We start from the raw sequence: 25051 nt of genomic DNA on the forward strand, positions 1-25051 counted from the left end.
AGCGCTATGTGATCTGACCCGTGACGGCCTTGTATCCAGCCCCTCTCCCCTTTCCTGGCCAGGTCCCCATCACTCCGGTGTTCTTGTGTTTTCTCAAACATGCCAGGTCTATTCCTGCTTTGGAGGCTTTGTGCTAGCCCCTTCCCCATGTGAAAGCTCTTCTGCAAAATCCACATGGCTGGCTCCTTCTTGTCATTGCACTCTTGGCTTAAATGTCACCTTCTCAGAAGACTTCCTTGTATGTGAGCTCTAAAGGAGCCCTCACTGACTCCCTGTTACAGCAACCCGTTATTTATTTATTCATTTATCTAGTATTAGTCTCCTCCCTACTGCCTAATGGTCAATGACTATTTTTGTGTCACATTATATTTATTTAATGCTTACATTTCATAAATACTTTTCTAATTATCATTTTGTTTTATCTCCATAAGTTTATAAGCTCAAAACAAACAATCAACCAAATAAAAACCCCTATGGTTCCAAACTGAAAACTCCCTGTCCACCATATGCCAGCCCCCCACACACTTGAAAGAGGTCTCCTGGCCCTGTGAATAAAAGCAAGTGTGCCAGTCAGTTTTAATATTTGTGATTTAATTAGAGTCATGTATACTTAATCAGTGATGCAATAATTACTTAGTACTCTAAGCTAGAGGGATTCTTTTGAGACATAGAAATGGTGCTGTTGAGCGCCAGGCTATTCTGTTCTGGGCTTGGAGGCCTCTTGGCTCAAGGCTGGGTGACAGGATAGGGGGTGGAAACAGGCAGAGGCAGCAACACTCAGTGGTTCCATTTGGGCTTGTCTACTGTGGACCCTAGGGCAGCAGTAATTCCACAGGAAGAGTGCCGGACCAGGGCACTGGGACAGTTTTGAGGGTTGCCCTACACGCCTCTTTTCCCCACCCCGGGCTATCAGTCCCTCTGTTACATGAGGTGGAACTGGATCATCTTGAAGGGAATCCCAGCTCTGACATTCTATGAGTTAATGAGAGGAGTCCGATCTTTTATCATGACCGAGAAGTCTGTGAAAAGGATAACCCATGCAATATTTCTGATAAGTACAGCTTTTCTAGGCTAAGTGGGCTTTCTTTGATTGGTTAATAAAGTCACTGGACAAACCCAGATCTCTGCTTTTGCCATTCTTCTTTAGCCTTTGCCTTCCTTTGCTTGCTGAGAGAAGTTGGTGCTCTGGGCAAATCCCCTTGTTGTCACACAGGGATCAACATGTAACTATAAGCATACTTCAGCCACTCCACAAGAGATGGGTTCCTACTATATTTGATCTTGGCCAACATTCTCCCATCTGCTTTCAACATGTTCTATCTGATGTCAACTAATATCTCCTATTAGCATTAAAAGAAAACAATCTGGAAAAATTCACTCTCAAGCAGAGTTCAAACAGGCCACAAATAGATGTGGAATCTCAAATGCACAAGGTTTGTTAAAATAATAGTAGTAAATAAATATATAAATGTATATATATGTATACGCATACATGCATATGTGTATATGTAGGGGTGTGTGTGTGTGTGTGTGTGTGTGTGTGTGTATGTGTAGTGAAGCCAAAAAACTGTGAAATGGGTCAAGAAAACAAAGAAAAGAATGCTTCTGTCCAATTTATGAAATTAACTGGTAATAGAAGAACGAGAAAAATTCTCCCAGTGTAGAACAAGGCACAATCAAAAGAACTGACTGACACGGAAAAGGAGTTGGGACTCTTTTCTTACACTTACTGGTAATGGGTTGAAATTCTGGTCCACGAGGTGATTATATCCATGATCAAAAAATGAGTGCCGTATCACAACATCAATGCCTTGATTGGCCAGCATTCCTAGAGTGTTCAACCATCTAAAAAGCAGGGGGAAAAGCTACATCAATACATTTTTTAAATGGCATAGAACAAGCTCTATAGAGATTGGCTAAGGCATGCACATACACACCAACCCTCCATCACCAAATTTACCTACTACTTTAAAGGAGATTATTTTAAGCATTGAATACACAGCTGGAAGAGATTTTAGAGATGATCAAATCCAACTTCTTCATTTTACAGGAAAAGAAACAGAGGTCCAGGGGAGTCAAGTGAGCTGCCCTTGGTCATAAAATAGCTTGTTGCTGATGACTTATCTCTTATTCCTGTTATACTAACAAATAAAATGAACATTCTAGCCACTTGTAAGCCCAATTATCATCCTTGGCCACAGGACACACAATCATAGGAGCACACACACTATACTTTCCACCATTCAAACTCCCCTGCTTGCACCTATCACTGTACATGTACTTTCCATGTGACTCTAAGCCATATACTCCTTTGACCTATGCAAGAGAGGTCAGTCATTTGCATCCCTCATATATCACTGTCAGCAGTCGATGCAATAATAATTTTCCTTGGCACTATAACTAAATACACCGGGATTCAAGTATGCTACCATCACACATGTCACAATGGAGGACCTGCATTGCTCACACACTTATCACATACTCCACTACGCCCAACACCCAATTTCCGGGGCATGCTATCCTTCAAAAATTACTGCCCTCTTGGTTCTTCCAACACCCACTGCTAACTCTGTCTTCATTATTTACACATTCAATTCATTCATTCATTCATGAATTCATTTACTTTTCTCTCTCTCTTTGTATTCCTACTTCTTAAATTTAGGGAAACTTCTAACTGTAGTAATATATACATAAGAAATGTGATTGAGAGCTTCTGTTTTCTCAGTATAAAAGATAAGGCATTTCACAGTCTTTCCTGAGCATGTGTCTGGCTCCGTCTGTCACCTCTTCTCCTCTCTTCTCTCACCCCAAACTCCAATCCTCAGGCTCTCAGGCACATAAAACTACTTTTGGCTGCCCCAATACACCATGCTTTCACATACTTACCTGAATCTTGACACATGTTTTAACTGCTACTTAGAATTCCCTTCCTCTCTTTCTCTAACCCACCTCATCTGGCAAATTTCTTCCCACCTGTTAAACTCCAAGTCAAGTGTCATCTCCTTTTAAACTCTGCTGCCTCAGCCAACAGTGGTACCTTCCTCCTCCGTGCTTCCCCAGAACTCGTGTATATGTCCTCTGCCAGCCCACTGAATGAGAATCACTTACTTAATTCTCCAAGGTCTCCTAGTTGGTTATGAGCTCATCAAGAACAGACACAATGTTTTAGCTTTGTACCCAAAACACCCATCACAGTTCACTCAGTACTCTTTGATACGTTGAAACTGATCTGGATAAAATCAGATTCTAGGAACTTTGAGAATTACCATTCAGCATACTATGGACAAATTATGCATAGTTATGATTTGCCAAATCTGAAACCATATGGAGCTCCAAGCCAGTGACTTGTAGAATTAAGTTTTTTCCTTACTGGAATAAAGAGCATTGCTAATTTTTATACTATGAATGAATATGATTAATATTTTCAAATCTTTTTCACACTGGCAATTATATTTTATTCTCATAAAAACTAAGAAATATTTACTGATAATTAGAGTTACAAAAACAAGACAAACCAAAGCAAAACACAAAAATGAAAGTTTTAAATCAAAAAGAAAATCTGACAATAATAGAGCCTTGTGTGTTGTTGTTGTTCATATTGGGACGTTGTGACCCAGGGAATTGAAATTACTTTTGGAATATCACCTGGCTAAGCTTCTTATGTTTATTATTTTTGTTAATTTAGCAACCCTGTGAAATCAGGATAACAGGGTTAGCTTTTCCTTTAGCCACTGAGACACAGGATAAAATGTCCTGGAGAAGAACCATAGCATGAATTCTGGGCTGATGCCTCCTAAATCAGTGCTCTTCCCACTGAAATAGCACAAATACAACAGGGTCTACGTCTAACAAGCATTTAGCTATAAAAACAAGTATGTCTTATTCACTCTTCTATCCCTATGCTTGTTGAACAAATGAAGAAAAAAAATGATGACTAAGCACATAATCACATAAATGTGAGTCCCTACATCTAGCAGTATCTGGATATCAACACAAGCCCGTATTTTGGTACTTTTATATGTGAAAAGATCCCATTTGTTCATTCATTCATTATTCATTCAACAATTTTAATTAATCAGCTGTAAATGCCGGGCCTTGTTCTCAGCATTGAGGATAGATACAAAAATACTTGTGAGACCATGTAAGTCATTTGTAAAACACTGAGTATGTAAATACCTGTTTATACACATTTATATGAACAGTATCAAATTCCTACTTTTGACCTCTACAGAGCCTAGCACAGTGACCTGCAAAGAATATATACTCAACAAATAAATGTTAATTAGTAAATCTCAGGGGTTTTTTTGCTAGTATATGGGGAGTTTTTGAAGGACCTCTAAAGTGAGAGGAAAGAATATGCATCCTCCTCTCCAAACCCATATCCTATACGCACAACCAGGGTCTGGAGCATTCAAAAATGACTATGGTCAGAACCTCTGCTTCCCTATGGCTTTTCAGAGTGGAATGGTTAGTATTGAAGTTATCTTCATCTTCCTCCTATAATAATAAGCCCTCTGAGAGGGGGAAATAAATGGTGTTCCAAGTCTCTCTTTTATGTTCAAGTAGAGAAAAGTGGCAAGATGACTGGTATATCCCACCAAAGATGCTACTGCAGCCATTACTTTCCATTCCACAAAAATTTATTGAATGTCTACTACATGGCAACACACTACTAGGTACTGGAGACACAATAGTATGCCAAGGGTGGATCTGTAGTGAATCAAAGAATCTCAAAGCCCTGATTAGGAAAACTACCCTTGAATACCTGGCAGCAGAGAATTCTGATTTGTGTATGTATGTGTCCTAGTAAGGTCATAGTTATGCCATTTGTTGAAAAAAAAGCTGATAAATGCCTTCTTTCCAATTTCTTGCTAATCTTATGGAGCTTCCTAGGATGCTTTACTCTTTTTTTCCAGGAAGCAATTTATGCCCCTTGGACAAATGGACTCAAAGGGCACATTGCTGGGTACTGCCAGTGGAGTTGAGAGCAAATGGGTGATAGGTAAGAGAGAAGACCAGGAGCAGAATGAGCTAGTTTTCATTTGATCTGTGTCAACCAAGAATTGGATATCTGAACTACAACCAAAATCTAAATAACTATGTTAATCTGTGTTCCCAAAGTGACTGCAGAGATCTATGGACATTTGGCTGATGCTCATGAAAAGGCAGGTCTCTCTCCAGCTCCCTCCATGAAAGTCTGTGGTATTTCTCAATTCACATCATTCCTTAAAGGGAAGAATGCTCATGAAAACACTCAGTACAACTGGGCTGCTTGCTGGGCCCTGCAGCAGAGTCCTTCTGTGATGGCTGAGAAAAAGCCATTCCTCTGCTGATTCCAAGGGGCCCCGGCAGTACTGATTGCCGCTGGTTTCTCATCCTTGCTCCCAGGGCTCACAGTGAGGAGTCTATTTTTGAAAAAAGGTTCTCAGCAACACTGTATCAAACGCTGATTCACTCCATTTCATTCATTAGACCCATGCTCATTGAACAATTGCTCTATGCCACTGAATGTTAGGAGGACACAGGGATGGAAGACCTAAGGTATCATCATATATTACATTGACTCGTTATCTTCATCTGCATTTGCCAGGATTCCATCTGCAAACACAATCTACTTGACCGGCCTGATTTGTTCTTCACGAATATATTGAAAAAGCTGCCTTAATGAAGGGAAACTACAACTGTATAATTAGGAACAGCTGTTAAAATGAAACACGTAGCTGAGGGCAGAGCTGTAGTTCTTAGGAGGACGTTGCTCAGCCAAAAAGCCAGGGCCACAGGACTAGACTGGACCAGGAACAAGTCACTTGGTTAGTCCAGGGTCCTGAGGGGTTTGTTCCTGCCACCTGACACTGGCAGGCCACTCAGAGGCCCTTATGTTTCTGGCTTAAGTAGTTCTCCAGAAGACTTCAGTAGCCTCAATCCATTTACCCATGTCTTGCCACTTCAAACCCTTGTGTATACTATTCCCAAAGCCAATGTTCTAAAACACAGGTCAGATAGTGTCTCTCTTCTCCTTCAAAATCTTCAATGGCTTGCTACTGAGGCTAGAACAAGGCCTCATTTTTTCTGCCTGGTTTTCAAGGCCTTCCATGATTTGGTGGTAAACTAGTCTCAGCCCTCACTACATCCCTGCAGATGCCAAGGCTTTCATCACACCAATCATTTCTCCCACCCTGTGCCTTTGCCCTTAATGTTCCTTCAGCCTAGAACGCTCCCCTCTACCATCACCACCATCCTCTCCCTAGAGAAATTAGAGGAATCTTTCTATGTCCTACTCAAATGCTACTTCCTCCATGAAGCCCTTCCTGATTCTCTCAGTCAGAGAAATTCTTGATTCCTTTGCATGTCTACCACTTTCCTTTTGTGGACAGACCATGTGAAGCAGAAAGAGACATGGTCTAATGTAGCGGCAAAGAGGCTGGACCCAGGAGCAGATTGCCTGGGCTTGAGTCTGAGCTCTCACATCTATCTCACTGGGTGGTTATAAAATAATGATATCTACCTCACTGGTTGTTAAATTATTAAACATATATGAAGCACTTCAGAAAGTACTTGGCACACAGTAAGCACTATATAGTTAAAATTATTATTATTAAGGCACTTATCTCCTACAGCTTTACTTATGTCCTTTCTCCATTCCTTTAATCACGAGTCTCTGGAGGGCTAAAACCTTGTCTTCCTCTTACCTATCTCCCAGGACTCTGGTGAAAATTAGATGAGAAAATGTATGTTGTCTGTACCGCACTTTGTACTGTAGACATTAAATAAAGGTCTTACCACTATTATGATTACTACTTCTACTACTACTACTGCTGTTACTACCATCTTTGCTCTGATGACTGTGCCTGACATCTTAGTATCTAGAGCAGTCGCTAATCACTGTTGGTGGTTAAACACATTCACAAGGAATGGACAAAGAACTTTCAATGGGAAATGAACCATCCTCCCTTCAATGGGCAGAATAAGGAGCAGTGCCACAGTCTGCGATCCTTCCTCCCTCAAATCCCTGAGAGTGAAATTACAAGTCTTACTCACAAGAATCCTGCGGCATAGGAATCTGACAGATTGTTTGTGCCTCCAGCTGAGGTGGTCACCACGCCTTCAAGCCAAATCTTCTTTCCTGGGGTGTATGTATTAACTACCTGTCACACAACAAAAGCAGAAGGGGATAATGAGATTTTTAGAAGTTGTTCCCAAATGAGAAGGAACACACATTTCCTTAAGGAAGTTCCCAATCTCCTGCTCCCAGGTGGTCATGATCTGTGCTTTTTTCATGATGATTCTCCCTATACAGTGAGCTGGCACACTCATACACAAAAGCATTAGCATTGATGTAGCTCATTTGGGAAGTAATAACAAGGAGCAAGAATGAGGAATTGGGGGACTGAATTAGGTAAGAAGGGAAAACCAGTACAAGGATGTATTTTCAAGGCAACCACTGCTGGCAACTTGCACTCAATCCCACAGGGATCTTCGTAAGAGCCTTATGAACTGTGTCTCAGAACTGTCCCCCAAGGGGATACAAAGGGAAGCATTTATCCCTTGGCTCCTATCCTCCAAAGGTCAAGAGTAGTATCCTGACTGCTAACCTCCTCCCATTACCCGATTTCATTGTGCAGGCATGAGTGTTGAGCAGGTTCCCTGAGCTCCACATCTCTGCCTTAGAGAAGTCCCAGAGAAGGAAATGAGAGGCGAGCTCCTACTGCCTCATACTAGAACCAATCTGGTTGCAGCCTGTGTACCTGACTAGTTCTGGTGTCTGTAGAGATGGTTAGCATAGGAGGTAGGACTGAGAGGATCCTGGTTATGCAAAAGAGGGGTTGGATAAAGACAATGGTGTATTTAGGTCCTATGGCCCACCAATTGCTCTCCCAGACATACAGACCAAGGGAATTCTTCCTCAGGCCTCTAAGGAGACAAGTATGAGGATGTCACTATGTCACTGTTTGAGATAGGTTTCCATTGATAGAGGATTGGACAAGTAAAATGTGGTGGATACATATCATAAAACATTATGCAGTAGTTAGAGCAATAGATTCAATGTAAATCTAGCAACATGAATGGGCTTTAAAGACTTAGTGGTGAGTTTAAGCAAAAATAGCAACAGAATGAGATTTATGTCACAATATTATGTATGTAATTACTTATTCACACTCAATAACACTAAATAGTATATAAAGATACATGTCTCTTAAGGATACATATTAAACACATAAGGAAGGCATGTATAAGAGGGAGGTGAATGTGCATGGGGATTAGAGATCTAGGTGAAAATTTAAACAAAAGCAGGGCTTTGCATGAACTGATGAAAATAGTTTGCTGTAGTTGAGGAGTATGATTTTAATTTAATTCTCTGAACCTCAGGTCCAAAAAAAGAAAAAAAAAATACATATGTAGGATGCAGCATAAATGCCAGAACTCTCCCTTTCCCAAACCCATAGGCAACAAACAATCATAGTTCTCTTTTATCTCTCCCTAGGTATGGCTCCCTGCCCTCTCTCCCCATCTACTAGAGAATTTGTATTATTTGAGACCTTTTTTTGTTGAGGAAGATTCTCCCTGAGCTAACATCTGTTGCCAATCTTTCTCTACTTTGTACGTGGGATGCCTCCACAGCATGGCTGATGAGTGGAGTATGTCAGTGCCTAGGATCAGAACCCGCATACCCAGCCACCGAAGCCGAGCGTGCCGAACTATAACCACTCGGCCACGGCGCCAGCCCCTATTTGAGACCTATTTTAAAATCAGAGTTGACAAAGTGCTTGAGCCTTTCAGGAATAAAGTTATAAAAATATTTCTCAAATTTGAGATGGAAGTAAGGATTGTGATCAAAAATGGAAGAAAGACCCTGAGAATTAATAGTGGAGGTCAAATGGGAATGTTAAAGATTAAATAAGAATTCCCCCCAGCACCCAGGAAGAGAAGAATCATTGAGGATACCAAAAGATAGTCCTCTCCCACTTCTCAACACTGCCCAGAGTGCCCAACCCAAGGGGAGCTGGAAATAGTAGAGATAAGAAAGCAAGAAACACACCTTAAATGATCAAAAGATAGAGCTGTATAGTGAAATTAAAGGACTAGACTGATGATTCCCCTTAAAATATAGTGCTAGAAAAATATCTGTGCTCTTGATACTATTTGTGCTTCCTTTATGACTAACTAGAGCTGAGTAACATATTTGTGTTTTTCGTTTTTGCCTTTGGCTTCCAGGATATTCAGAATTTAATTTTTGCTCAAAGATAGATATTGAAACGAGGCAGTTAGAGAAAGGGGGTTTGGTTAAACAAAACAAAACAAAACAAAAAGGTAAATATCACAAGGTGATGAACCTTGAAATCATTAAGCTAAGTGAAAGAAGCCAGACACAAAAAGCCACATATTGTATGATTCTATTTATATGAAATGTCCAGAACAGGCAAGTCCATAGAGACAGAAAGTAGATTAGTGGTTTCCTAGGGTTGGAGAAGGGGAGGGATACGGGGAAGGGGGAGGATGCAGATTGATTACAAATAGGTACGGGGTTTCTCTGGGCAGTGATGAACATGTTCTAAAATTAAACACTGGTGATGGTTTCACAATTCCATGAATATCCTAAAAACTATTGAATTGCACACTTTTAAAGGGTGAATTTAATGGCATGTGAATTTTACTTCAATAAAGCTCTTTGTGTGTGTGTGTGTGTACATCATTAGCAAAAGGAGAAGTAGAATCTAAGAGGCAGATAACTAATGTGGAAAGAGGAACATGCCCTGGAAATTTTGGGTTCTACCACACACTAGCTGTGAGGCTTTTGGCTCGTCATCATCTTGGACTTTAATTTCTTCATCCACATGTACAGCCATGAATTTGGAATAGATAAAATCTAAGTCCCTTCTAAGTACAAAATGTTAAAATGTATTAATATTTTATAATACTAATGTAGGTCCCCTTGGCCCCATCCCTCATGGGTCAAGAGAATCTTTGATTATGTAAGTTAAAATTACATAAATGACAAATATGGGAGACAGAAAAAAAAGTCAAATACAGTTTAGCACTGGTCATCTCAGAAACAAGGATCCAGAGGTAAATTGTGAGAGTGGTAGAAAAACCCACAGAGGTTGATGAAATTACCTAAGGAGAATATATAAAAATGAGACTAGAAAAGGGCTAAGGGTTTCCATGCCCAAACATTAAGGCATTATCAAATGCATTCATTCATTCACTCCACAAACATTTACTGAGCACCTGCTACATGCCGAGCAGATTCTAGGGGCAGGAATATAGCAATGAATGAAACAGAACAAGGCTCTGCTCTCATTGGCTTACATTTTAGTCAAGGGGAGGAGACTAATAATAAACAACTAAACAAATAAAAGAAATTTAGAAATAATAAGAGCTAGGAAAGAAATGAAACAGAGGAATCTGACAGAAAGTGACTTGGCAGGAGGGGAAGGTAGATACTTTAGATTGTGGTCAGGTCACCCCTCTAAAAGGTGGTGTCTGAGCTGAGACCTGAGTGAAGTGGGAACTAGCCCCTTAATGGATCTGCAGGAGCAGCACAGAAAAAGGACCTGAGATGGAAACAGGACTGTTGTTTGTAGAACCAAGAGAAGACCATGTGGAGTGTAGTGAGTAAGGGAACAAAAGATTTAAAGTTCAGAGAAGCGAGGAAGGGTGTTTCTTATTCTGAGTGTGATGGAAAGCTACTGGGGAGATTTAAACAAGAGAGTGATATGATCTGACTTATGTAAAGATCACTGTAACTGCTATGAGATCAGATAAATATATATATATATATAATGAAACTGTAAAGTGATAGACACATTAAAGTTCTGTTACTTCTATGACCTCTCTGAGCTTCAATTTCCTCATCCATGAGATGGAATAATACTTTACAGGGTTGTGCTAAGGATCCCGACTACTAGGCAAAGTATAAATAACATTAGGCCAATCACAGGAAGATCCTGAGAGCCAGTGGGAAGTGGCATAGACGCAGCAGATGAACATTTATGTGGATCCCTCTAAGGTGATGCATGAATTCAGAGGAACTAATGCCAAATATACTTACAGTTTGGTGGTGGGATTCTGAACTATCATTTATGATACAACAAAGAAGCCCAGGAGTCTATGGACTACTTCCTAGAAACCCTGAACTATCAGCTCTTTGAGGGTAGAGATCTTGTATTATTTGCTTTTGTGTTTACTTCCTAGCAGAGAGCCTGGCACAGGGTAAGTGCTTAACCAGAGGTTTGGTGCTCTAGTCACACAAAGAAGTCAAAATGATTCCAAACCTGCCCACACACAAGCTCACAGGAAACTGCCACTCTTCAAACAAGTTATACGACCTAAGAAAGGGCAACTAAACTGGTCAAAGAATTGGAAGCAATACCCTGATTGCAAAACAGTCTTAGAAATCAGGAAAAATAAAGGCATAACCATGAAAACATACAACAGCATGAAAGATCTAGATAAGACCAACACACGTCTATTTGCTAAAGCTCAGGATATCAGGCTTGGGGTTTGCCCCTGGAATTTTGAAAGACAGAAATTTCAGAGAAGGAAAGGGAACTACTGCTTTGTTCACCAGGTAATTTATATATGAAATTCAATAACCCCAGAAGTGGTAAAGGAAAATCACCATCCAATGTGATCTGTATACCACAAGGATCTTATGAAGTATCAAGCTCATTATGATGTTCTGATACTGAAGATAAAAAGACAATCATGTGTTTCTACCACTTATCCTATAAGGACATTTGTCATAAGTACTTAGTTAGAAGGTGGCATGCCCAGCTTGGAGCAGCAATTTGTATGAGACGGTTATATTTCAAAAGGAAGTCAAAGTAGCTCCTTTAATGAGGACTTGATTCCAGAAAATGGTTGGAGTTATAAAATACTGTGTACACAGGACTCTGCAAAGACACAGACACTGTGTAAATAAAAGCTCATGTGAATTCTCTTCCGACTTGCAGAGAGATTTGGAAGAAAACAATCTGAAAATTGTATTATTGGTGAGGTAGCATTAAGTAGTGGTTAGGGGCCTGGACTCTGCACCCAGATTGCCTGTGTTGGAATCCTAATTCTATCGTTTACTCACTGTGTGACCTCCCTGTGCCTTAATTTTCTCGGCTGTAAAATTATAATATCTATCTCAGAGCATTTGATAGTACTTAAATTACCTAATATTTGTAAAGCTTGGAAAAGTGTCTGGTGTCTGGTCAGCTCTTAAAGTGTAAACCAAAATGTTACCTAGACCACTCTCCTTGTCCAAGCACATGGAATTGTGTTTGTATCAATCTAACATTACAGTTAGTTGCTTTTCTTTTGGGCACACCGCTTGTGGCGGTAGGTAATAGCCCAGATGTATGCTAAGTAGCAGGGAAAGGCCCATTTAGGATTTAAAATGCACATGGATAATTCACATTAATATAATTAGCATTTAGAGTAGTTCATTTATCCACTCTCAGCACAGGAACAATTCCTGTCTTTTTCTAGAGAAGCTGTGTAAACAAAACACACAGTGAGGAAGAACTTTGATACAAAACCTAAACCAGTTATATGAAACGTTCTGTGGAAGACAGATTCCTAGAAAGTATTAACGTTAAAAGTTCTTGGAGTAGTTGGTACGAATCAACAACGATTTTCTGAGCATTTACTGTTAGGGACACAGTGAGAGGCTTGATGAGTTGTGTGTCTACCAGGAGCAGAGAGGACTGTCATAGTGACGTGTTGGGGAGGTAGTACCAAGGCTGGGTGCTGGTTAGGACTGTGGAGGAAATCAGTATGGGCAGAAGAGGATAGAAAAAATCAGGAAAAGCGGATGGAACCAGCTGCAAAATTTCCTTAAAAAGTGAAACTCTAAGAAACTGAGGGCTATAGTTCAACACTGCGGTTTTCTGAGTAAATATGATTCTCCCTGTGCTGGAAGAGAGAAAATTGGACAACTGGAAAGAACACGGGTACAGTTTCTGTGAGAAATGATGTGCCAGTGAAGGTTATTTTAAGGAACACATTGTCAGGGGAGAAGTACAAATGCTGAGATTACTGAAGTGACGGCAGAGGGAACTGAGCAGTTGGCTCCCTTTCAGCAGTTCTTTTGTCCAAATAGACTTTGGCTTTTGGGCCCATGTGGACAAGGGAGCTTTGAGGTACCCACAGAACAGCTCAGCAAGCGGCCAGTGGCTGCTCAGAATCCTTGGGCCTGCTGGGGGCAGGGCGGTGTAAAGGGAAATCCTTCAAGCTCCCTTCCTTCACATTTTGGGGGTTGAGGACATCAGGACTGTTACATGTGGCTATGTTGAAAGAGAAGGGGTGAGAGAGGAGAGAGGTTAGGAAAAATAGCACTGATTTTTTTTTTTTTTTAAGTTTTATTTTCCTTACCTCTTTAAATTTTTTTAAAAAAGGAAAAACAGTAAAAATAGGAAAATAACCATTCATGTGGCACATTTTCAAACTTGCGCTTCCTTTTCCTGTTTCTCCAAAACTGTGATCTAAATCTTTTAAAAAGACTCCTGAGAGCCTGGTTTCAGCCACTGGCTAAGAGATGGTAGCTTTGTAGCAGCAGATATGTTGTTTATGGTTATCCAAACCCAACACCTTCCTTAATGAGAAAGGAAGCAATAAAATAGGAATAGTGGACAGGCCAGCTGGGCTAATCAGTCCTGGCAAGAGGCCCACCCTCCAAAAGAAGCTGGAGTCCATTAATTCCAGCATCTCATCTACTTGGAAATCAACCTTCCCCAGGACCTCAGGAAGAGCAGTAGCTCTTGAATCAGAACTGGTCCCCTGTATTGTTGGTTAGAAGCAGCTGAATAGCTTCAGGAAGCTTCTCTAACCTTACCTATGGACAGAGCTCTTCTTGGGGGTGCCCCTGCCTCTTTGTCCCTATTGTATTTACAAGAGTTCTAGGTAAGAGTTCAGTAATGTTCCAATTTTTCTTTATCCTTCTTGTGTGTTTTTGAGTCTAAGCCACCTACTATATTAGAATAGGAGGGGATCATTCCATTCTGCTCTCTTCTTTCTCACTGCCCCTTCCTGAGTTCTGGATCTTACCATTTCTTCCTTGTTCTTCCTGCCAAGTGCATCCTCCTCTAGTCCATCTTCTACATTGCTGCCATCTGTTAACTTGAAAAGTCCCTCTGCAGCTTCAGAACCTTCAATGGTTCCCCATTACCAGCAGCAGTACTCAAGGGTGTGCTTACAAAGGTCTGTGTGATTAGCTAGCAGATGTGCTACGAGTAACTTATTTCTGATAATACTGAAAGAAGTGATCTGGGGAATGATTTACTTAAAAATAAAAAGAGTGGATTAAAAGTTATCACAATAACTTACTTTTCATTCACCAGAATTATGAACTGTTTCCTTAACCTGGAAAAACAAGCTAAGGAGCCAGTAAACTACACACAACTCATAGTTTATTTTATCTATTTGTCTATGGGAGTATGTTACATATGGTGGAATGGTGGTGAGACCCACTGACCCATAGGATATGATGCCAATTGCTTTATGGAACTTGGTATCTAAGACCCTTCATAACCACCCCTTAGCTACCTCTTCTCCCCTCGCTCCCCACAAAACCTATGGTTCACCACACAGAGTGCACACACCATTTTTCCACTACGTGATCTTCTTTTAGGTTTTTACCGATCACCTTCTCCCCTAGGTCCTCCTCACCCACATTGTCTGATTTTTTTTTTCGGGGCTTATTTCAAATGTTACTTCCTGTGTGAAACTTTCCTCAAACCTTCAGAGAATTAATTCTTCACTCCTCTGGTCCCCAAAGTTCTTTGAACCCCTCTCTGACCTTGACCTTATTATACTGAGTTGTAATTTTCTGTTTGCCTGTTTTCCCTCCTATATTATAGGCAGCTTGAGAAAGCCACATTTTTTTTTTCCTTTTTTCATGCCCTATAGAATGCTTGAAAGTTACTTTGCTTATTAAATATTTGTTAAATAATGAGATAATGAAATAGTTTACTTGTTAATAAGTGAGAGAGATAATATTTTCCCAATGAAAAGGCCTAGTTTCAGAGAAGGTAACTAATAACCTCAGAACCGTAAGTGCAAACACCAAATCCTCACAGTTCCAGTTCAGGGCTCTGTCCACTTTCTAACTGAATTTTCCTATTTGATGAGACCTAGAAGCTTCTGGTTGACTAAACTGCCTCCATATTTAATATATCCTTCTTAGGTTAGACAAGGCAGGCTATTCTGAGCTCAGCCATTCCAATATCTCGTCACATTCTTCCTGATTTATTTCTTCTGTCTAATGTATTTCCTGTTGGTTTCATTAATTTTTTTCTGTATGATTTCTGTTTAGCATCTCCCTGTTCCAGAGTGCCACATTTGCCCATTTTCTTTTGGTATCAGATCAATTTTTAATTTGTGGCTTTTGTTTCTGTGTCATTTTTAGGATTTAAAATTGCATTCTCTGCTCTTGTTATCTCAAACCACAGAAAAGCAATTGAATGTAATTGCAATAAAACATAAAATTAAAATAAGAACATACACAAAAAAGATAAAGTCACTGGGGAGGCAAGGAAATTATGAGCACATGCGAGAAAATAAGGAAGAGAGTTTCACAGAGTCCCAAAGCAATGACTATGTTCAAGGATAAGTGCTGGTGGAGGGAGAGATTGGGCAGCAGCTACTTGCACATAAATCCCTCTTCCCCCCTTCCCCACTCCTTTTCTATGACTAACCAATCCCTCAGGCTTACTGGACGACGATCTACCACTGACAAGTCATAGGTTCCACCAGCCTCAGAGGTAATTTTCTCTTGCTCAGGACAAACCCTATAATCCCCCACTTCCATGTGGAAAAGGCGGAAGGTCACTTCAAGTTGCCTCTTCCTCCTGAAGAAGTTTTTGCCCCAAACAGCAACTTGTTCCCAGGGCCATTCCTCCAAGTGTCCGTGGGTAGCACATACCTTCACACTGTCATTGCCTTGCATCATAACAGGACCTCACTACCCACTGACCAAAAGCCCGTGCACATGAAACATATGAATGGAGTCCATTGAATGAATGCAAATCACTCCCTGAAAAGCCTCGTCCTGTTCCACTATCTAATATTGTGGTAAAATTAGATATTACCTAATATTGTGGTACCCAACTTTCACCCAACCCTCACTTCTAGGATACCCACCCGAGATCATATCAATGGATTAGGGGTCAATTTGATGTTCTTTCACTAGGGACATTCAGTATTCTTCTTTAAAAGCCTTCTAAATCCTGGGTGGTTAGGAATATAAATATTACCTGGGTTACAAAATAAATGATTAACAAGTATGGGAGATGCAGAATAGTGTATTGGATAAGAGTGTGGGCTCTGGAGTTAGGTGGCCTTGGGTTTGAATTCTAATTTCACTACTTAGCAAGTGTGGCCTTGAGCAAATTACTGGTTTCTTCAATGGGTTAGTAATATATGATGTACTCAGCAAATGGTATTTGTAACCTAAAAGGTAACATAATTACCATATTTCTGTAAGTAAATGATGCATTTTTCACATTTTAAGGGTTTTGAAATCAGAATGTTTTTCATAATCAATATCAAAATAAACTTACTAGCTGTTTACTCTCTCCCCCCAGCTATTAAATTGATGGTACATTTTATCATTATTTGTGTTTAAGAAACAAGGAAATATGGTTCATGGAATGACAACGACTGAAACTTGGGAGCTCTTTTGTGGTAAACATACCTTTCCAGCTAGATTCCCCTATTTATCATTAGTGTCTTAGATATGAAGGAGAAGGGCCAAAGTTTCCCTTGGGTGATAATCTCCCACTTGCAGATGCACAGCCAAGTGGGGTCACAGGATAATTTACTGGGAACCTCATGAAGCTTAAAATTCTAGCTCCCCACTTTCACAGGTTTCTACTAATGTCCTGAGAAGGGCCCTAGCAACGTGTTCAAAAGGCCAGATATACTTCTAAAATGTACAAATTTGTTTTGTTTTCTTTTTCTTAAAGAGGCCCCTATTGTATAAGCTTCAGGCCCCATAAAACTCAGAATCACCCATGGATGTCACCCAAGGTACGAGTGTAGCACAGTTTGTATTTAGGTTCCTCTGCCTCTCTTGAGTACTTCTTTGGCCTGTGTTTCTCTTCCCCTGCATCAAAACCTGCTCTTGGAAAGGACCTCCTATTTGATATTAACACTTTAGTGTGAATTTAAACCAGTGTAGTTTACCTCTTCTCAGGTTATTTAGATTTTACATCCTCCTCCTAACATAGAAAGAAGTTATTTTGGTCAAATGAAATATCTGGCATTAGCGAACAGACTGAAATGTTATTTTGAGCCACAAAGAGACCTTTCCTTCACCCCTAAACACATACCCAGAGACACTCTCCTACTATACCTACATATAGGCATAGCCCATTTATGGCTGCCTAACTCAATTTCTGTCTACTCAACACTATGCTACAAAGTTAGTAGTAGATTAGGTTCTTCTGCACATGAATAGCAGAGACAGCTGTTCAAATGTGAATGAGACAAAGACATCACTTTACTTCTTTCATACTTCTCCCACCATCACTCTGCTCATTCACCCTCCCCTCACTGCCTGCCTCCTTCCCCTTGGCAGGTGTTTATTGAGCACCTACCATAGGCATTATGGTAGGTAGGTACTGCACATTGAAATAAGCACTCAACATTACTGAATGAATCAGTTAATCCAACACTGATTTTTGTGGTGAAACTACTGTCCTTACCCTAGTAATATGTTCTTATTTTCCAGTTTTCTTCATTAGAGAAGATTGTTCTCACTGTTCCTTTAGTTGTGCTTGTTATTCTATTATCCTCAAGAATAACTTTTATTGAGCCAGGATCCAAACCCAGGTGTTTTTGACTGATGACCTCAGTGATGGCTGACCCAGGATTAGCCCTGCTGGGGGACAGATGGCCAGGCATCATGAAGAGACGTCCAGATCACAGGGTCATTTTAAGTGATAATACCTGAAAATCTAGGGGCACAATTTCAATTCATATCATCAGATATATTTTGTACCAACACGTGAATAAAAAGAAAGTCGATCTTACAAAAAAAAAGAGAATAACTTATTTTTTTTACCCCCTTCTCCTTTGATATTCTAAGAGGCTCAAATAAGTGGGTAAATCAGAAGGTTAGTTGAGAACAAAAGCTTCTTGTTTGATCTATTAATTACTTCAAAAGGATTAAATATCCTTCTGCCTTACCTATTTCCATGGCCCCGCGACTACGATATATTGGAAGAAGTGGCATAATGTTACTGCATTTATTTTGACCTCAAAAGAGTTAATCCTTATTAAATAATTAAAATTATAAGTAATGATGACATTAACAAAAGAATGATCATGGCCATATTATCAACCATATAAACCATTCCTCCACCATACACACCAAACTACCAGTAGTCTTCTGATCACACTCTAAGAAAAACTGTATAAATTAGAAGGTTTCTATCCTTCAGGTGTTAGCCTAAATGTCACTTCCTCTGGCATGACTTCCCTGATTTCCCTTCCTTTACACACTAAGATAGATACTTCCCACTATGAGCTCCCATAGCACCCGATATGTACGCTATTATAGGAGTCATCGCATCTTATTATCATTGCTTGCTTTGTTAACTATTTTCCAACTAGACCATAAGATCTATGAGGACAACCACCACATCAGACTTGCTCATCATTTTATCGCCAGGGGGCTGGAAAATACTAAGAATGTTATAAACAGCTGATAAAGGAAGGAAGGAAGGGAAGAAATAAGGAAGGGAGGAAGGAAGGAACTTTTCAAATATTAGAGAAGCCAATTGTTCAGTTCATTTAGTATTCAAAATGCAATGATATGGACAGCACTTTTGGAAATACTTCTCTTATGACTGGGATTTCACCAACTCCTTCCTGTACTTATTGAATTGCTGAAAATAATATAAAAAAGTGTTATTTCCTCCTCTGATTCCTCTAGGAGATGAAGATGCAAATCATAGAGTCCAAGTGACTTAAGCCAAAGTGGTTCTTCTTGGTTTTTATGTCATTGTTTTGGAGTCAGACCAGCTATCCACACTATACCATCTGCACTGTATCTTAAACATCTCTCATTTTCCCATCTGACTCTTGCCTGCATTGTCAGACTTTCAATCTTTCCCTTGACTCATCTCCCAAAGTATGGATGATTATCCCCATTCTAATGGAAGGGAGAGAGTGTGTGGATCATCCAAAGGAGTGGGTTGTCCAAACATTGTCTCTGTTTGGCTTTCAAACGCATCATGGAGATTTTCACATAACCAGAATTCACCCACTGCTCAGAAAACTAAGAATTCTTCTATAAGTGGCAGTCTAAATTTGGAAACCACAGCTGTTTTTAGCAATTGAATCATTGCCTTTCACGTGCCAAAAATATCACCTATCATATTCTCCAGGGTTCAAAGGAAGAGGAAAGAGGAAAAAAGCAAAGAATAAGTTGAGTAGAAAGGTAGCATGAAACTTCTTCAGTCACATAAATTATTATTAAAAATAGCTATAATAAATTGAAACAACAAATAATAATAGCAATAAAAACTAGCATTCAATAGCAATTAATAAAATAAGGCCTCACATGACCTTCCTAATCTCCCTAAGAGGGAAGGAGGATAGTATTCTTAGCATCCTCATTTTATAGATGAAGAAACAAAATCAGAGAAATTAAGTCAATGGCCCAAAGTCATACAGCTAAGCCTGAGCTCCAACCCAAGCCATCAGACTTCAAATCCTGTATTCTATCTGTTATTCAAACAGCCTGACCACTGATTTATCTAACCACTCCCACATGAATCACTTTTGGTGGGAAATCTGCCCTTTTCCCATCATTGTGGGCCTAAGGGGCGTCATTAGGGTTTCTCTGAACTTCCCCAAATAGAAAAGAAACAAAGATTCCATTTCTCGTTTTTGTATGAGGATTCCAGGTATATACTTACTAAAATCTTAATTGGCCCATCTTCGAACTGCTTTTGGGGGCTTGCAGGAAAGAAGTTTGGCCACTCTGCCCCAGTTTGTATCTTGGACTCTAATTCCCCAGACACTACTTCCTGCCACAGGGGACTTCAGGAACAGCCAAAGCAACTTTTCAACTGGCAAAGCTTGGTGACCCTTCTCTGGTCTCCCAGCCCTCATCTCCCTAGGGCAGGCCAAGACCTAGCACATCCTGGGCTGTGATGAGAGCCTCTCATCCTGGAGCCCCTAAGAACTGGGTCCAGGCTGTTGCAGCCAATGGAAAATCTATCCTGTGAATCAAATCTTAGGGAATCTGTGATCAAGCAACACCTCCAGCAGATACCCATTTAAGGCAATATCTGGCAAGAGCTTTGTAAAGGAGAGTTGGAAAAAGAAAACTAGTCAGGGAAATGACTGAAGGGCTACTAAATGATACAAAGAGGATGGACCTGTGGAAGACAGTATTTTCCAAAAATGACTGCAAAAATATTTTTGGTCCTATACATTCTTCCAGAATCTTGCCACTCCCCCATCAAAAGGAGTTTATTTCCTCTCCTCTCAAATCTCCATTGGTCTTGGTGACTCTCTGGATGAACAGACCTTGGTTAAAGCGATGCCCTGGGACTTCTGAGGGCAGGTTAGAAAAGGTGTACAGCTTCCACCTGACTCCCTCTCTTGGGCTTCTGACTATAGAATCTTAGGGTGAAGCCCAGGCTATATAAAGAACATATGTAGGTATTCCAGTTATCAGTCCCACAGCTGACAGCTGCCATCAACTACCAGACACGCGAGTGAACAAGCCTTCTGATGATTCTAGCTGCCAGTCGTTAAGTCACCCTGGCCTTGGAGTCTTCCAGCTGAAGCTTCAGACATCATGGAGCAAAGACAAACCATTTCCGCAGTGCCCTGCGGGGATTCCTGGCCCACAGACTCCACGGGCATAATAAATGGTCGTTTTATGCCACTAAGTTTTGGGGTAATTTGTTGCACAGTAAGATAGAACCAGAACAGGAACCTAGGCCTGAGAGGACCCCTGGGCATGTTCTATTTGCAATAGCCAAAAGATGACTCCAGGCCTTACTGCTAAGTCTATCCATGCCCCCTCTGCCCCAAGCCCCCCCCAGGAGGCTTCTCTATATAGGTCATTTCTCTTAGAGGCCCCACTGTTCCTCCCTGCGATCTCACTTGGCCCCTCCCTGTCCAGGTCCATCAGACATGTTTTTAAAGGTCTGAATCTCAATTGTACACAGGGTTTGAACCCTTTTCCTCAAGTTTCTTGAGCCCTAGACAAATCAGGAGGTAAGCTTAGCTTACTTATTACTTACTTAGCTCACTTGTTTCAGTCTTTGAACATTCTGAGATGGTTAAGGAGCATGCAGTGTGGAGGGTAACAGGTAGTGGAGAGAAAGGGAAGAACCTAACTCCCCAATACCTTTGTCTTAGTTCTGATCTAGAGCTGCCTGTTTAAATAAGCTACTTAAATAATTACATGAGCATAGGTAGAGTCTTCACTCTCAGTGCCATGATAGCACTAGTCATTTTACTTCCAATGACAATTCTTTGATTAGGTCATTGGACTCAAAACTGGAAAAGCCAAAAATATAGGGATTTGTCTGTCTTGTACGTTGTTATAATACAAACACTTAGAATAGTTCCTGGAACATAGTAAGCACTCAATAAATATCTATTGAATGAATGAATGAATGAAAACTCCCCCCTCTTTCTAGAGAGCAATACCTAATATTGGATTAGCTAATGCGATTAGAAACCATAGTGCTCAATAGGTTGACATTCTATTGCATTAGGTACTATATATAATTTTTTCTTTATAGCGAAATTTTTGTTGTACATTATTGTTTGTCAGTCACCATATAAGTGCATCCCTTCACCCCTTGTGCCCACCCCCACCCCCCTTGCCCCTGGTAACCATCAAACAGTTATCTCTGTTAGTGTGTTGGTTTATCTTCCACTTATGAGTGAAATCATGTGGTGTTTGTCTTTCTCTTTCTGGCTTATTTCACTTAACATAATACCCTCCAGGTCCATCCATGTTGTTGCAAATGGGACGATTTTGTCTTTTTTTATGGCTGAGTAGCATTCCATTGCATGTATATATATATATATATACCACATCTTCTTTATCCACTCATCTGTCGAGGGACACTTGTGTTGCTTCCATGTCTTGGCTATAGTGAATAATGCTGCAGTGAACACAGGGGTGCATAAGCCTCTTTGGATTGTTGATTTCAGGTTCACTGGGTAGATACCCAGCAGTGGGATAGCTGGATCATAAGGTATTCTATTTGTAATTTTTTGAGGACTCTCCATACTGTTTTACATAGAGGTTGCACCAGTTTGCATTCCCACCAGCAGTGAATTAGGGTTCCTGTTTCTCCACAGCCTCTACAGCATTTGTTATATTTTGTCTTGGTGATTATAGCCATTCTAATGGGTATAAGATGATATCTTAGTGTAGTTTTGATTTGCATTTCCCTGATGATTAGTGATGTTGAGCATCTTTTCATGTGCCTATTGTCCATCCATATATCTTCTTTGGAGAAGTGTCTGTTCATTTCCTCTGCCCACTTTTTGATTGGGTTGTTTGTTTTTTTGTTGTTCAGTTGTGTGAGTTTTTTAATATATTATAGAGATCAATCCCTTGTCAGATATATGGTTTGCAAATATTTTTAGGCTGGTGGGTTGCCTATTCATTTTGATCTTGGTTTTATTTGCCTTGTAGAAGTTCTTTAATCTGATGAAGTCCCACTTGTTTACTTTTTCTTTTGTTTCCCTTGTCCGAGTAGACACGGAATTTGAAAAGATCCCTCTATGACCGATGTCAAAGAGTGTACTGCCTCTATTTTCTTCTAGGAGTTTTATAGTTTCAGGTCTCACCTTCAGGTCTTTGGTTGATTTTGAATTATATGGCAAAAAGAAGATGGTCCACTTTCATTCTTTTGCACATGGCTGTCCAGTTTTCCCAGCACCATTTATTGAATAGACTTTCTCCATTGCATGTTCTTAGCTCCTTTGTCAAAGATTAGCTGCCCATAGATGTGAGGTTTTATTTCTGGGCTTTCAATTCTGTTCCATTGATCTGTGTGTCTGTTTTTGTACCAGTACCACGCTGTTTTGATTACTATCGCTTTGTAGTATATTTTGAAGTCAGGGATTGTGATGTCTCCAGTTTTGTTCTTTTTTCTCAGGATTGCTTTAGCTATTCGAGGTCTTTTGTTGCCCGATATGAATTTTAGTATTTTTTGTTCTATTTCCGTGAAGAATGTCTGTGGGATTATGATTGGGATTGCATTGAATCTGTAGATTGCTTTAGGTAATATGGACATTTTAACTATGTTTATTCTTCCAATCCATGTCCATGGAATATTCTTCCATTTTTTATGTCATCATTGATTTCACTCAATAATGTCTTATAGTTCTCATTGTATAGGGCTTTCACTTCCCTGGTAAAGTCATTCCCAGATATTTCATTCTTTTTGTTGCAATTGTAAATGAGATTGTCTTCTTGAGTTCTGTTTCTGTTAGTTCATTGTTGGCATATAGAAATGCCACTGATTTCTGTAAGTTGATTTTGTACCCTGCAACTTTGCTGTAGGTGTTGATTATGTCTAATAGTTTTCCAACGGATTCTTTAGGGTTTTCTATATAAAATAGCATGTCATCTGCAAACAGTGAGAGTTTCACTTCTTCATTGCCTATTTGTATTCCTTTGATTCCTTTTTCTTGTCTAATTTCTCTGGCCAGAACCTCCAGTACTATGTTGATTAAGAGTGGTGAGAGTGGGCACCCTTGTCTTGTTCCTGTTTTCAGAGGGATGGCTTGCAGTTTTTCCCCCTTGAGTATGATGTTGGTTGTGGGTTTGTCATATATGGCCTTTATTATGTTAAGGTACTTTCCTTCTATACCCATTTTGTTGAGCGTTTTTATCATAAATGGATTTTGGATCTTGTCAAATGCCTTCTCTGCATCTATTGAGATGATCATATGGTTTTTATTCCTCATTTTGTTAATGTGGTGTATCACATTCATTGATTTGCAGATGTTGAACCATCCCTGTATCCCTGGTATGAATCCCACTTGATCATGGTGTATGATCTTTTTAATGTATTGCTGTATTTGGTCTGCCAATATTTTGTTGAGGATTTTTGCATCCACGTTCATCGGGGATATTGGTCTGTAGTTTTCCTTCTTAATATCGTCTTTGTCTGGCTTTGGTATCAGAGTGATGTTGGCCTCATAGGATGTGTTGTGAAGTGCTCCACCTTCCTCTATTTTTTGGAATAGTTTGAGAAGGATAGGTATTAAATCTTCTTTGAATGTTTTGTAAAATTCTCCAGAGAAGCCATCTGGTCCTGGACTTTTATTTTTTGGGAGGTTCTTGATTACTGTTTCAATCTCTTTACTTGTGATTGGTATATTCAGATTATTTCTTCTTGTTCCAGTTTTGGGAGGTTGTATGAGTCTAAGAATTTATCCCTTTCTTCTAGATTATCCAATTTGTTGGCATATAATTTGTCATAGTATTCTCTTATAATCCTTTGTATTTCTGTGGTATCCATTGTAATTTCTACTTTTTCATTTCTTTTTTTTTTTGTGAAGAAGATCAGCCCTGAGCTAACATCCATGCCAATCTTCCTCTTTTTGCTGAGGAAGACTGGCCCTGGGCTAACATCCATGCCCCTCTTCCTCTACTTTATATGGGACACCGCCACAGCATGGCCTGACAAGCGGTGCACTGGTGCACGCCCGGGATCCAAACCCAGGCCACAAGCAGCAGAGTGTGGGAACTTAACTGCTATGCCATGGGGCCGGCCCTCCTTTTTCATTTCTAATTTTATTTATTTGAGCCTTCTCTCTTTTTTCTTGGTGAGTCTGGCTAAGGGTTTGTCAATTTTGTTTATCTTCTCAAAGAACCAGCCCTTTGTTTCACTGATCTTTTCTACTGTTTTTTTGGTTTCGATTTCATTCATTTCTGCTCTGATTTTCATTATTTCCCTCCTTCTGCTGACTTTGGGCTTTGTTTGTTCTTCTTTTTCTAATTGTTTTAGGTGTAGTTTGAGGTTGCTTATTTGGTTTTTTTCTTGTTCGTTAAGGTAGGCCTGTA

The 25051-nt window shown here is 40.0% G+C and overlaps 1 protein-coding gene across 2 annotated transcripts in view; it reads right to left on the reverse strand.

Annotated features, from left to right (window-relative positions):
- Nucleotides 1-25051, reverse strand: part of HPSE2 (heparanase 2 (inactive)) — a 710163-nt gene that overhangs the window by 138188 nt on the left and 546924 nt on the right. For both annotated transcript variants that reach the window (XM_087432419.1, XM_087432420.1), the window contains 2 exons: nt 7039-7145; nt 1731-1845 (listed from right to left, as the gene is read on the reverse strand). In XM_087432419.1, coding sequence (XP_087288545.1) covers nt 1731-1845; nt 7039-7145 — 222 coding nt within the window. The remainder of the gene's footprint in view (nt 1-1730; nt 1846-7038; nt 7146-25051) is intronic.

This window comes from Ceratotherium simum, chromosome 6 (genome assembly GCF_057802395.1).
Source record: "Ceratotherium simum simum isolate JZ-2026a chromosome 6, ASM5780239v1, whole genome shotgun sequence".
Classification (NCBI taxonomy): Eukaryota; Metazoa; Chordata; class Mammalia; order Perissodactyla; family Rhinocerotidae; genus Ceratotherium; species Ceratotherium simum.